General features: G+C 54.6%; 4 protein-coding genes across 4 annotated transcripts; 2 read left to right on the top strand and 2 right to left on the bottom strand.

Moving 5' to 3' along the window:
* Positions 1-149: 149 nt before the first annotated feature.
* On the top strand, positions 150-1879 carry HMPREF1120_03475 (serine palmitoyltransferase; the record flags this gene model as incomplete). The annotated part of the gene is made up of 4 exons (XM_009157547.1): positions 150-377; positions 435-535; positions 589-1591; positions 1685-1879. 4 exons carry the CDS (start codon positions 150-152, stop codon positions 1877-1879), a joined length of 1527 nt encoding a protein of 508 aa, XP_009155795.1.
* Positions 1880-2652: 773 nt separating this feature from the next.
* On the bottom strand, positions 2653-3597 carry HMPREF1120_03474 (uncharacterized protein). The gene has a single exon (XM_009157546.1). The coding sequence runs from the start codon at positions 3240-3242 to the stop codon at positions 2733-2735; it is 510 nt and encodes a 169-aa protein (XP_009155794.1). The 5' UTR covers positions 3243-3597; the 3' UTR covers positions 2653-2732.
* Positions 3598-3844: 247 nt separating this feature from the next.
* Positions 3845-7051, top strand: HMPREF1120_03473 (uncharacterized protein; the record flags this gene model as incomplete). The annotated part of the gene is made up of 4 exons (XM_009157545.1): positions 3845-3931; positions 3983-4322; positions 4376-5974; positions 6042-7051. 4 exons carry the CDS (start codon positions 3845-3847, stop codon positions 7049-7051), a joined length of 3036 nt encoding a protein of 1011 aa, XP_009155793.1.
* A 60-nt stretch (positions 7052-7111) lies between these two features.
* HMPREF1120_03472 (mitogen-activated protein kinase kinase kinase) lies at positions 7112-13783 on the bottom strand. The gene is made up of 2 exons (XM_009157544.1): positions 8003-13783; positions 7112-7931 (listed from the first exon to the last, which is right to left on the bottom strand). Exons 1-2 carry the CDS (start codon positions 12793-12795, stop codon positions 7793-7795), a joined length of 4932 nt encoding a protein of 1643 aa, XP_009155792.1. The 5' UTR covers positions 12796-13783; the 3' UTR covers positions 7112-7792.
* Positions 13784-13807: the final 24 nt, after the last annotated feature.

The following is a 13807-nucleotide window of genomic DNA, read 5'->3' as shown; positions in this document are numbered from 1 at the left end:
GCGCGCCGAACTTCTTCCCCAGTGTAAAGGGCAAAGCGATGCGGTCCGAGTCGTGAATTGTGAACTTTCGCCGCAAAACTTGACCATTTCCACCACGTTTCAGCGTCCCTGCCCGTTTGCCGAGTTGAAGCTCATGCTGCTGTGGCAAGATGGAGTTCCAGGACGCCCAAGTCTATCTCAATAACCTGGTCAATGTGACCTCGACGCAGTTCCATAAGATCCCTGGGTCGGCCATATTCCTGCGTTATGTCAAGTCCAGCTACCAGAACGACCCTGTCCGCTCCGCTGTTGAGCTCTTCCTCGTGCTCTTTGCTATCCGATATCTGCTGGCCCCCAAATACTCGACCAAGCCTAACTATGTGAAGTTGTCGGAAGAGGTGGGTTTACACTGGTCTCTCTGGCTATATGGGACCTTTGGACTGACTTGGAGCCAGGAGATCGATGAACTCGTGGACGACTGGACGCCCGAGCCTTTGGTGGCCAAAATGACGCCTTTCGAAGAGGCGGAACTGGAGAAGCGACCCGTAATCGTCGGGTGAGTCGTACCAGGCAGCAACTTTGGGGAATTAACGCTGATGCATGACTTAGCCCAAGCGGTCCTCGCTCGAAACTTGCCAACGGGCGTACCGTGACCAATCTGGCATCATACAACTTCTACAACTTCGTGTCGAACGAAAACCTGAAAGAGCGGGCTATACAGACGCTGCGGACATATGGGGTCGGCCCCTGCGGGCCTCCCGGCTTCTATGGCACGCAAGATGTGCACATGAAGATTGAGGCCGATCTTGCGGCGTTTCTGGGCACGACGGCTTGTATAATATATGCTCAAGCATTCTCTACGATATCAAGTGTGATACCCGCGTTCTCCAAGCGCGGGGATATCATCGTCGCCGACAAAGCGGTGAATTATGCGATCCGCAAGGGAATTCAGATCTCCCGGAGTGCAGTGAGGTGGTACGAGCACAACGACATGGAAGATCTGCAAAGAGTGCTGGCCAAGGTGACCAAGGAGCAAGCCAAGAAGCCATTGACTCGGCGGTTCATCATCACCGAAGGCTTGTTCGAGAATGTGGGCGACATGGCTGATCTGCCTAAAATCATTGAGCTGAAGCTCAAGTACAAGTTCCGGCTGATCCTCGACGAGACCTGGTCGTTTGGTGTACTGGGAAGAACGGGGCGAGGCCTGACAGAACACCAGCACGTCGACGCCGCCGAGGTTGACATGATCATCGGCTCCATGGCAGGGCCATTGTCGGCTGCGGGTGGCTTCTGCGCCGGCTCGGATGAGGTTGTGGAACATCAACGATTGTCGGCGGCCTCGTACACGTTTTCCGCTGCGCTTCCCGCTATTGCAGCGGTGACCGCGAGCGAGACGCTCATGATGCTGCAGACGCAACCCGAACTGTTTACGCAGTTGAAGGAAAACATTCGAGCCATGTGGGCCCAACTCGACCCGCGGAGTGATTGGATGTACTGTACAAGTGCTCCGGAGAATCCTATCATGCTTCTGTCGTTGAAGCCCGAGGTAGTTTCGTCTCGGCGGTTGACCGTTGACGATCAACAGCAAATACTCCAAGATATTGTGGACGAGGTATGTTTGTGCCAGTGGCATTTCCCTTTGCTTGTGATGGCTGCCGAGAGCATGTGAAGAGAACAGATGCTAATGAAATGCTGAACACTGTAGTGCCTCGCTCAAAATGTCCTCATCACACGCGTCAAAAACCTACCTGCGGGGCCTTCGGGAACGAAGACGGATATCTACTCCCCCTTGCCCGCGTTGAAAGTGTGTATTACCTTGGGCCTTACGAAGAAGGAAATTGAGAAGTCTGGCATCATAATTCGACATGCCATTACCAAGATCCTCACCCGGAAACGGTGAGGAGACTCACATTCTAGTGTGATTTCCTGGCGCACCGGGGAATGAGACTCAGTTCTTTTCGTGTCGCTGGCGAGAGACCGCTGATGCGCATCTTCTTGGAGTGGGAGTATCCTCTTCTAATTGTTTACGGAGAATGCTACAGAGAACTGGGGACTGCGAGGTCGAACGAACATCACTGTGTGTATATTTACCTGGTATGGCGGTGCAGGGCGGTGAGCTTCGGGATACATAGGTTGCGACTAATAACGGGACAAGGATACGGACAAGTGCTACAACTAATAGTGTGATGATCAGGCTGTCAAGTTATCCTGACGCCTTTGCTCAAACCCGCACACTTCAAGCTTTTCTTCCCGTCGAATGTGACAATCCTGGAACAATCAAGACGTGTGAAATGAGCCGTTTACGCCAATTCCCCTCCCTTTACTCGTATTCGCGCTGCAAGAAGACCAGCACCCCCAATATCTGTACTGGTTCGAGGCTGGGGCTGAGCCGTCGAATCTCAGCTCTTCCAACCTCGGAGACGCCTCAGAAGCTCCTCCTGCGAATGAACTCTGAGATTCGCGAAAGCCAAAATAAGGAGCGGCACGACATGCATCGTGTGGCGCCTACACAACGTGCTGATACGGCTTGCTCAGCCGTCAAACAGGACGGCTGAATCCAAGGCTTCTTGCAACACGTGCGGCTGAGCTTGAGCATGCATGCATACCTCGCATTTGCCCGGCAGGTCAGATGCGCTGCCAGTGGCAGGGAAAACAACGAACGATGAGAAGGTTCTTGATTTGCAAGCAACTTCAGTCTACATAAAGCGTCTCAACCCCGATTGACCATCGCGGCGTGGTTGGGGTTGTTTACATCAACTGATATCGACCTTCCTGCCCACCCACACAGTCTCAACATACTGACACAGCCGACCATGTCTGTACCTACACAGCCCGCCTACATACACCGTGGGACCTGGGACGACGAAACACGGGCGCATCCAGCCATGAAGTGGATGGAAGACTATACCAAGACGTTCAACTCGCGTGAAAACTGGCAGCAGACAAGTTCGGACTGGCACAGCTCCAATTACGTGCTCGTCAAACCAGACGGATCTACGTACACCGATCCGGCCGAATGTTGGAAAGAGCAGAAGGCCATGTACGCGGCTTTCACGCAGGAATTCCACGAGCCGTATTTCTTGGTCTGCTGGGAAACCAGCAACGGGTGGGGGATGCTCGGCCAGGCGTACATGTTTGCCAACTGTATTGGGGAGCCGACCCCGGGCGAAAAGAAGGTCAAGGATTTGCAAGGGCGGGAGTGGGATGTTAAGATTCCGGGCGGGTTTCATTTCGTGTACGAAAAGAACGAGGGCGCGGCTCATGGCGGGATCGAGATGAGCAGAGCTGAGATTATGAGTGATACGATGCCGGCGGTGCAGATTTTGACGCAGAGAGGTGTTTTGAAGCAGTAGGGACCAGCACGAGAGACGGAGCGTGTTGACCTGAGGACGCTGTATCTTGTATCAAGTCATCCTTTAGTATGTGCGGATATGGTATGCAACTTGAACCAATCCATCGTGACAGTTGCGTAGGAAGTCCAGCCTTGCGGCAGAACAAGGACGGCCGCCCGGCCTCTTGCTCTTTCGTAGCTGGCTTGTCCTGACTTTAAGAGGGGATCATAACGTGCGTCGGATCTCATACCAGCGGTAGCAACATATGTGAATCCATGGAGCGCGATGAGCAGGAGTGCAACAGAGCGGCGGAAGCCAAGAGAGGAACGCGTATACAACTGCAACATGTCAATCCTCCGCAGCCTTGCGCTCAATCTTGATTACCTGGTACCCCCACGCACCCATACACTCACTCCCTCACTCCCTCACTCCCTCTCTCACCAACAACAACGTCCAACGCCCTGTGTCGGCTCTGATTGTGTCCAGAGCCCAGCCTCATAGACTCCCCTCTATGTGATGCGCCCTCCGGCAACATGGCCCACTTCCTTCGCGGAAAGCAGGTCGGGGTCCAGAACGACATCTCGGTCGGAATCTCTCAGGATGTCTTCATGGTAGACGATGTATAGACTCCGGGCCTGCCGCTCAGCTAGTATCTGCTAACAGTGCGACAGTTCGCCCGCTACGGCATTAATTCTCAGATCTCTGTCCTTGCCTACGATCCCGTCCAGTCCCTCCTCGCGGTCGGCACAAACGAATCCCAGTTCGGTCCTGGCCTTGTCTACGTCTTCGGGCAGAAACGAGTCTGCGTGACTTTTAGACCTCCGCGGCCGTCCTCGATCAGAGCGTTGCAATTCTGCGCCGACAAACTCATTGTGTTGGATAGCAAGAACGATGTCAGCATCTTCAGCCTCGACACGAAACAAATGGTGACAAACTATGCCCCGCCTGGCCATGTCACCGCCATACTCTCAGACCCTAGCCTTGACTATTGCTTTACGGCCTTGCAAAATGGTGGGTGGATTTTGTGACAATGGTTATTCTGCTGGCCTGACACGGTGCTACAGGCGAGATTGTTGCATATGACCTGGACCGTGAGAGTATCACTCCGTTCAAGATTCCCAACCTCTGGCGGGAGCGGAATCCGAGAGCCCGCATCCTTCCCGTTGTTTGTATGCAGTTCCATCCCAAGGATATCGGCACCCTGCTCATTGGCTACACCGAAGGAGCCGTGGTGTACTCGTTCAAACAGAACAAGGCCACCAAGTTCTTCCAGTACGAGATCCCTAGAGGGGCTCGAGGGGGAGACGGGGATGCCGCTGCCACCTCCCAAGCAAGACACCCACGGCTCACGCACTGTCTCTGGCATCCCACCGGCACGTTCATCTTAACCGCACATGATGACTCGAGCTTGGTCTTCTGGGATCCCCGCGACGGGAGAATCATCCATGCCAGAACCATCGACGACACAGACATCAATGTACCAGGACGACCACCGCCTCGACCAGCTTCTCGCGATGGAGCACCGCCACCTATCTCTGTGAAGCAGCCTTATATCAACATTGCCTGGTGTTCGAAAGCGAACGCCGACGACACGGGCCTCCTGATAGCCGGGGGCACATCCACCACCAATCTTGCCAGAGGACTGACTTTCATCGACCTGGGACCAACTCCAGTCTATCAAACATCAACCTGGGACTCGCTCGCAATACATTTTCGAAACCCCAAGAGAACGCAAATCCTTCCCACCCCACCCACTGCCGACATAGCAACATTCATCCTTGTGCCCCGTTCGTCTCCTTATTATGCAGGCTCTCATGATCCCATTGCGGTTTTGACCGTCTTGTCTTCTGGAGAAATGCTCACACTGAGTTTCCCTTCTGGCCATCCCATCACGCCCACCAATCAGCTCCACGTATCCCTTACGTTTGTCCATCCTTTTGTCACGAAACTTGCATTGGCTTTTGTGGATCGGACGAGATGGTTAGGCATGAGGGAGATCCGTCAACATGGGCCGAGTCTTCTCATCGGCGGCGCCGAGGGCGCCCGACCTCTAAAAAGATTCGAAAACCGAAACATTGTCCAAGCGGCGCATGCCGACGGGACACTACGGGTGTGGGACGCCGGGCACGGCGATGTCATAGAGAATCCGGGCGTGCTTCAGGTCGACCTGGCGAGAGCAGTCGGTCGATGGGACCAGTTGGAGGTTTCGGAAGTGAGCATGTCAGGTGCTGCAGGAGAACTGTCGGTTGGCTTGAGAACCGGCGAAGTGGTGATATTTCGACTCAACCGGAATCAGTTTGCCGGCCAACCTCCTTCGGATGTCGTAGCTAATGAAGGACCGGGGAAAATGACCGATATCACGAGACGGGCAGATCCAGGGTTGAAAGAGGGTCTTCTCCCACTGACCATGACAAATGACCAGCAGGGACCTGTGGCCGCTTTGCGGCATTCGGACGTTGGCTTCGTGGCGGCCGGATACGCTGGAGGAGGGGTGACTCTCATCGATCTTCGCGGACCGGCCATCATCCACACTGTGATCCTGAACGAATTGGTTGGCGATAAGCATCATCGCAAGGGCGGTATCAGACGATCGACCTCATCGACGCCATCTACAGAATATGCCACGGCGATCGAATTTGGCATTATGACTCTTGAGGGCGACGGTAGGTGATGCATGTCAAGCCTGTTTCTTTTTTTTCCGGATCAACTAACCTTGCATTGTCTTATTAGACTATTCCTCTCTCGCGGTATATGTGGGCACCTCGCGCGGACGAGTTGCGACATTCAAGATCATCCCGTCTTCATCCGGTCGATATACGGCTCAACTTGCCGGGGTGACTTCACTATCCAACGAGCGGGTGGTGTCTATCTCGCCCATCGATGCACATACAGGGTCTCCCGCCGCGGCCACCGGCCAAGCGATGGCGGGACTTGCCAGCGGCCGCAAAATCGACGGCGTGTTGGTCGTCGCGACCGTGTCGTCAGCCCACATATTCCGGCCGGCGCAACATTCGAAAACAACATCAAAGTCCTTCGAGCACTACCTGTGTGATTCGGCGAGGGTGGCGCGCTACGAAGACCGCGGATACGCGCTGGTAGGACTGTTCGGGGACGGGATGGCGCGGGCGTTCTCAATCCCATCTCTCAAAGAGGTGGCGCACGCTCGCGTCAACCATGTTTTCGACACCAAGCGGTTCGCCGACGCCCTGATCACGCCCACAGGTGATGTCCTGGGCTGGGTTGGGCCCAGCGAAGTCGCAATGGTCAACGTCTTCGGCGCCGGCTTGGCCCTCCCACAAAGTCCCGACCGTCTTTACGATCCCGCCAAACTGGTCCCGCCGCGTCCCACCATCAGTAATCTACAGTGGATCGCCGGCACCCAATATATCACGCCCTCGGACATGGACGTTTTGATCGGCGGGCCTGATCGGCCCCCTTCGAAGCGCATGGTCGCTGAGATGCGCGCCGCTCAGGAAGCAGAGTTTCAGCGCCAACGCGAGGCTGCGCGGACCGGTCGGACTGCCGCAAAAGACGACAGGGCTGGCACAAGTCAGGAAAGTTACTGGGATTACATGTCCCGCCAGCTCGCTGAGCGCACAGAGGCCCTCGGTCTGGCTGGCGACAATATGGACCGCGCCGCAGAGGCCAGCTCCTCTTGGAGCGAGGGCGTCAGTAACTTTGTCGCAAAGCAGAAACGCCAGGCTGCCCTGGGGTATCTGGGTTCCAAATTTGGGTTTTGATACAGTACTACCTTAGGTAATTACGGAGCGAAACGAACGATGTTACCTTACTTACCTAAGGTCGTAAAATACACTCTTGTTAGAACGTGCTCACGGTCTTGTATGGTTATAGCATAATAGTATAGTAGGTATGCAGTGGTAGAAGCACCGTACGATCCGACCTTAGGTAGTTTTCCCGCAGGCTCTCTGCTCGTTATCGGCTTCAGTCACCCAAAATCAACTTCAGATGCTATACTCGTGTCCAAGTACACACAGCACTCTCTCTTCGCGCCACCCGCCCACACACACACGCACACACACGCACACACACACGCACACACGCACCAAACACAACGAATACTAATATAATATAGCTACAGTACATAATTACACATTTGGCTTGCTTGCTTGCTTGTTTGCATGAGCTGAAATCGGTCCAACTTCTCATCACGTCATAACAAAGATCAGTCGGGTCAAGTTGTGCCGTTTTTGCGGCATCTCAAGGTAGTAAGAAAACAGCCAGCCTCGTGTTGGTTCCTAGCCTGTCATGTCCACCTCAGCTTGCCCGTTGTTTGTCATTGCAGAGTAGATCGAAGTACTGTATGGCAGTGGGTAGTGGGTAGTGGGTAGTGAGGTGGCAGATATAATATGGTAAATAAGCGGAGGAGTGAGTGCCAGTGAATCGTTCGAAATCAGGGCTGAATTATATCCAACCACGCTTTCGATCCATCCCATCATCAAATCAGATTTACCTACCCTACCCTACCCACCAAGAGCAGAGCCATCCACACTCCTCAATTTGGCGGCCAGGGTGGTATCATAGAAATTATAGTAAGGGTCAGGCACGCAGAAGGTCGAGTGCCGCAGGAGAGTGTCGGCAGTTGGACGATCGGTCGGATTGCTGAGAGTGCCAGTGTGCGGTCAGCAATGTGTTCTCGCTTCAGCTACAAAGTTGGGTGAATCAATACTCACACTTGAAAACAGTCGTACATGAAATTCAGCCCATCGACCGTGGCAGTCGACTGCACATCTTCCGGGATAGGCGGGGCCTGACTCAGACTGCCGAGCTTGAAGATTGCGCCGATGGCCTCTTCTCGACTCCACGGCCTCTTGCCGGCAAACATTTCCAGCACCACACAGCCCAAGGACCAAATGTCGACTTTGGCACTGTAGCCCTGGCCCTGGGACCGCACCACTTCGGGGGCCATCCAAAAAACAGACCCTTGCATACTGTTGGTCGCGTCGTTGCCGTAGATGTTGTCCGATTTCTTGGAAATGCCAAAGTCGGATATCTTGCACGTCCCGTCCAAGTCCAACAGGATGTTATCCGCCTTCAAGTCTCGATGCAAGATCCCCTCGTGGTGCAAATATGCCAACCCTTCCAACGTCTGTCGCGTGAGTGATCGCACCACCGGTTCCTCGAATTTGCCGTGTTTGCGCAGACAACTGCCTATCGACCCTCCGGGGATATATTCGAGATAGATACTAATCGAAAACTCCTTACGTTCACAACCAAGATATTGCACGATATTCGGATGCTCCAGATGTTGCATCGTGTCGATTTCCTGGTCCAATGCCGCCACCATCTCCTTGATCCGGTCTTTGTCTTGTCCGGCCACCTTCTGGTTGACTTCGACCTGCTTCACCGCGAGGAATTCGCCCGTCGTCGCGTTCATACCGAGGTACACACGACCATACGTGCCTTTGCCTATCAGTTGACCGCGGATGATCTTGAACGTTGCCTGCCGCTTGGGCATGTCGTCCGAAGGAACTTCTTCTTGTGGAATTGGGTCCAAGGTCGATAGACGATTGCCTGGCTTTGGTTTGATCTGAACAATATTGGCGCCAAACATCTTGGTGCTCTTTCGTCGGACAATACCCGAGTTGGCCTGCTCCACCCTCGCCGCGACCGAAGGACCTCTTCTGATATCGTTGCGCTTCTGGGCCACTTCACGAATTGACTTCATCCGAGTGATGCCACCCGTCGATTTCCCCACTTGTCTTTGTGCAACGTTGGCTATCTTGTCCCGATCTTTCGCCTTCAGAGTCGACTCATCCGACCCGAGTGTATCTGACTCACTTTTGCGGCCGAAGTTCAGGTCCAGCCCGGCGGTACCATAAGTAAGACCTCCGGAGCGGGCAGCCTGGACATTTTCAAGAGGATCATAGTCGGCTGACCTCATGGGTGAGTTGTTGTCGCCCTTTTCTTCTAGATAAGGTTTGTCCAGGTCCACGCCTGGGAAGAATTCGTCCAGATGATGGACGACATTTTCCACGGCCGGTCGATTCGCCCAGATATCGCTGACGAAGGAATCTCTCCTGCCCATTCGGTCATCTGGAGATTGTGCTGAACCACTGAAACTGCCCTCCGAGAGACTGGGTTGGTAGCCGTCTCCGCTAGCCGTCGCACTGTCCTCCCCTGCATTGGGGTTGCCAGGCATCTCAGCAGACGAGCCCGGGGATTTGAAACGAACGTTCTTCCCCGCGTTATGATCTGTATCGACGGTTAAGGCTGGTCTCTGGTCCTTGTTGCCATTGCTTCTACCATCGCCTTTGGGAATCGACTTGTTCGCCAGTGGAATGGCGAATAGGCCGTCATCCGAATCGTCATCCGAGTCATCTCCTGCCTTGGCCGGAACAGGTGAAGGAGCGAATGTAATATTTGTCTCTTTGAATTCGTAGTCCGGCCCATAAGATCTCCTGGTCGGAAGGCCTGGTCGAGCTGCATTGGCTGTAGAAGGACTGACACTAGGGGATTGCGCATATGGTCGGACATCATCTGGAGCCCCCTTGCGCGGTCGGTTGTCGTACTGTGGCACACCAAAACCTGCATTGTTGCTCTTGAGACTGGGGTCAGTCGGCTGCACCCCTCGGCTTCTTTCAGCCTGCGAGCCTTGACTACCAACGGCAGCGGGAGCCCCGGCCATTTTGCCCACGTTTGCTAAGGCTGCACCGATCCCTCCCTGTGCGATTGGACCGACATCAGTCCTCTTTCTGGCGCGCTCTGCTTCTTCTTCCGCGATAGGGTTGGATATCCGCTTCAAGGCGTCCATCGAAGACCTGCTGCCAGATCCTTTGGCCCTCAAGGAGTTGACTTTGGTTAAAGTAGTTGACTCCGCCGGTGCCGTAGGTGGCCGTCGCACAGGTACTAGCGTATCAACCTTCTTGTCGTCGAAAGGTGATATGCGAGGCGTGTCAAAGTCTATGACGGTGCTCCCTCGAATGCCGCTTCCATTGTACGTCGAGCTTTGTTCTTTCTGTGCTCGACGAGATTCCAAGTAGGCCCTGTGCTTGGCCTCTGTCTGCCTTCGGTACTCCTCCTGCTTTTGGAGCAGGTCGGCATCAACCCCAGATTGCTCGGCATTTGGCGATAGCAGTCCAGGATAGCCGTTGCGGTCGACTCCGCTGGCCGAGTTGGATTTGGCCATTGGGGCACCTCGCGAGAAGGATTCAGTCTGAGCTCCTTGATTCAGCGTAACCCCAAGACCTGCCGACTGGCCAGTAGGACCTGAGATCGCAGAAAGTGTCGGGCTCTGCACGTATAGTTTCAAACTTGCCGAGTTGTCGGTCCGACTGCGAATCGAAAGAAGCGTGCTGTCTGAAAGCGGATTATCATGGTCAGTCTGACCGGGTTCAGTGACGAAGATCTGAACATATTCAGCATCTGGAATACCCAATTCAATACAGATATGGCTACGCAATGCAGCAGCACTCTCCGCCTCTGTCACGTCAACAAGTCGATAGTTCCAACCGTCAGGGGTCACGAAGATATATCTCCGGGAGATAGACGGGGTCCGGCGGGCTAGTTGGGGTCTTTCATCTTCGCTGGTCACACTCGAGGAGGCTGGACGTTGCGACAAGGCAGTTTCACTTCCATTCGCATTCGGCTTAGAAAAGAAGCGGAAACCGCCCGGGCTTGTGGGAGATTCTAGAGCATGCTCATCCGCAGCTGGCTGGTTGTGCTCGTGTCGTTTTCTCATGAATTTGCTCAAGAATCCCTTGCTCTGATCCTTCCCTCCCGGCCCTGGGGCATAATCGTTGCTCCAAGTCCGGTGTGTATCAAGAGGTGACGGTCTCGTTGTCTCCTGCGCGTCGCGGCGTTCTGCATAGTAACGTCCGGAAATGGTGCCGTCACTGGCAACAGCCCTGCCGCTTTCAAGCGAGCCTTGAGCGTTGAGGTTAGAACGTGGATGGCCAGTTGCCTTGAGCATCGAATCGGTGCTGTTACTTTTACTGTGTTCCGGCCGATACGATTGAGGAGCAGCAGGAACTGCACTTCCGAGACCAGGACTGGCATTCGGAGATGCTTCGAATCCTTTTGCAGTCAAGCCGCTAGATGTGTCGCCGGACATATGAGGGCTATGGCGACCACGGCTGTTGACGCCAGTAAGGACGTTTCTTGTGTAGTCCGCACGATTCCCGCCATGTAGATTGTCTGGCGGTTTGGTGTCGCTGGGAGTGGAGGAACTGCTGCTGTTCTTGCTCAGAACAGGCATTGTACTGCTCCTCGCCTGGGAGGTTCGTGCATTCAAGCCTGTCGGGAACTGCGCCGGCATTTGTTTTCCCGGACTTCCTTCTGGACCAGCGGTACCAGGGGTAGTGCTAAATTCAGACCTAAGGAGGTGAGGTGAGTTCTCCACGGTGCCTTCTGTCGATGCGCTTGGAATCAGCCCAGATTCTCGTCTGCGGTGGCCATGTCCTGCGCTCGATGGACCTTCGCCGCCCTGCTCTACAAGGCGGGAGATGAGCTTGCGCAGCCTCTTCCCTTCGTCACGTTCACGTGCTTGATCCCAGCCAGTACTGCTGCTGGAACAAACTTTGGCCAGTTGTGGATAGATCGTTTGATGGAGCATGCCCAGGTTACCTCGACCGTTAGGACCGCGCCCAAGATCTAGAAACTCCGAGCCTTCTAACTTGAGGATCCGAAACGTCTCTTGCCAATCATTCGAAAATCCATTGGCAGCCAGCCATATGAGTACGCGGTCCAGAGGCCATTGAGACGCGAGTTCGCTTGTATTTCCACTCGTGACTGCGGCACTATGTGCGCGTTGCCGACCATGGTCATTACTTGTTTGAGGGTTTTGGAGCGTCGCAGTAGGAGGCCCAGGTGAAAGGGGCTCTTCGGTGTCCCGCACCGGCAGAGTAAAAGGAGGTCGGCTGGAAGAAGCCGACGTGGCACGCGATTCTCGGTTTGCGACGTCTGGACTAGGGTGAGAAGGATTTGGATAGGGATAATTATGCGAGGTCACGGTCCCGTCTGAAAACTTTTGGTCCGGCTGCGAACGCAATGGCTCGGGATTGGCTTGGGCGTCATAGCGAGAGTAGGTGGAGTAGTCTTCGAGAGGAGGGATGCCCACGCCTGGACCGAAAGAATCACCAGTCGGTATGAACGTGGCAGATAGTATAGGCTTGTCATTCTGAGGAGGCGGAGGAGGAAGGGTCATGTGAGATGGTTGTCGCATTCCATAGGGTAAATGTTGATTCTGCGCTTGATTGTGACCGATCGGGGGCGGAGGGGGGAACCCTTGACTCATGCCACTTCTTCCCCATGGTTGTGACCATCCTGCTCCTGGAAGGCCAAAGACTGTCCCCAATGGCAATGCCGATGGATGTGGTCCACGGGGCGGTGGTGGGAGGTTTGACTGTGGATAGGGCCTCGGCGGAGGCGGAGGAAGATGACTTAGGGTTCCCTGTCCCGGCGGTGGAGGAGGGCCAGGTATATATTGTGGACGCTGGTTATCCATCATTTCTCTGTTGGAGACCATATCCCTACGCGACAGCGGTCCTGCACTAGGACAATGTCGCGGTAGCTGGTTCACGACGTTGGGCACCAGCAAAAGTACCACAAATCACCGCTGGCTACCAACATATCGTTCTCGAGCACTGGTGGTGTCACAAGCTTATAGGCAGAACAGACGTCTATCCGCAAGGCGGTATGATTGCCTCAACCTTCCAGAACTCTTGAACTGTTGATAGTACAATCAACCCAACATGCCTGATGAGTGACGAGTCGCGCGTGCCCGCAGGGAGACCGGACGAGAGACCCTTGACAAAGTGCGGGAGGCTCCGATCGATCGATTATCGCTGGTAGAGTTGAGGAGTTTGGACAATCGGTCCCCGGAGGATGGCGGCAGGGTTCGACGGGCCGGGAGGAGATGTGTTGAAGCTGTAGTCGTCGCTGTGGGCAGAGTGAGACGGTGAGCGAAGGGAAGGGTTCTGGATTGTCGGTACGACGATGCACGATAGTAGTAGGGCCAGTGCCCGTGTTGTGTTAGTCAGGAAATGTTGTAGGTGTCTGGCAGCACTACCAGCATACTAGTAGGCTAGTAGAGTTATGGCAGGAGTATTATTAGCACACTGCTAAGGTCGGTAGGTGGCAGTGGGCACCTATACCTATGGGGACCTAGGGAGTGCCAGTGTTAGGCTTGCAGGTGGAGGCCGGTAGTACATAGTTTTGGGCTTGGGCAGCGATCTTCCGCTCCAAGGCTGTCGTTTAGCCGCCCAATCAGTCGCCCGGAGCAAGCGCGTAGCGAGTGCAAGTCCACAGAGAAGACTTCCGTCATCGGCAGCGATAAGAAACTCGACGGAAGATCCCCTGGCGATAAGAAATTGTCCACCAGTCTCCAGCACCACGCAAGACTCAACATGGCGAAGGAGCGCAGCGGTCGAGCTGGACGTTCTGCGCGCAGGCTTTCTGGCCACTGCAGTGTATCAGGTCATCGAGCTGTTTTTGAAACACGCCGCAGGGCTACAGCACGGTTTGGTTGTCTACGTTGT

The sequence above is a fragment of the Exophiala dermatitidis genome (genome assembly GCF_000230625.1).
Source record: "Exophiala dermatitidis NIH/UT8656 unplaced genomic scaffold supercont1.3, whole genome shotgun sequence".
Classification (NCBI taxonomy): Eukaryota; Fungi; Ascomycota; class Eurotiomycetes; order Chaetothyriales; family Herpotrichiellaceae; genus Exophiala; species Exophiala dermatitidis.
The sequence above is the reverse complement of the archived record's forward strand: the minus strand, read 5'-3'. Positions and strand labels throughout refer to the sequence as shown.

What these genes read in the sequence shown, in the direction of transcription:
- HMPREF1120_03474 (XM_009157546.1), bottom strand. Translation starts at nt 3,242, where the DNA reads ATGAGCCGCGCCCTCGTTCTTTTCGTACACGAAATGAAACCCGCCCGG.
- HMPREF1120_03472 (XM_009157544.1), bottom strand. Translation starts at nt 12,795, where the DNA reads ATGGTCTCCAACAGAGAAATGATGGATAACCAGCGTCCACAATATATA. An exon ending in ATGTACGACTGTTTTCAAGT is followed by an intron (nt 7,932 to 8,002) that starts GTGAGTATTGAT and finishes TGGCACTCTCAG; the next exon opens with CAATCCGACCGATCGTCCAA.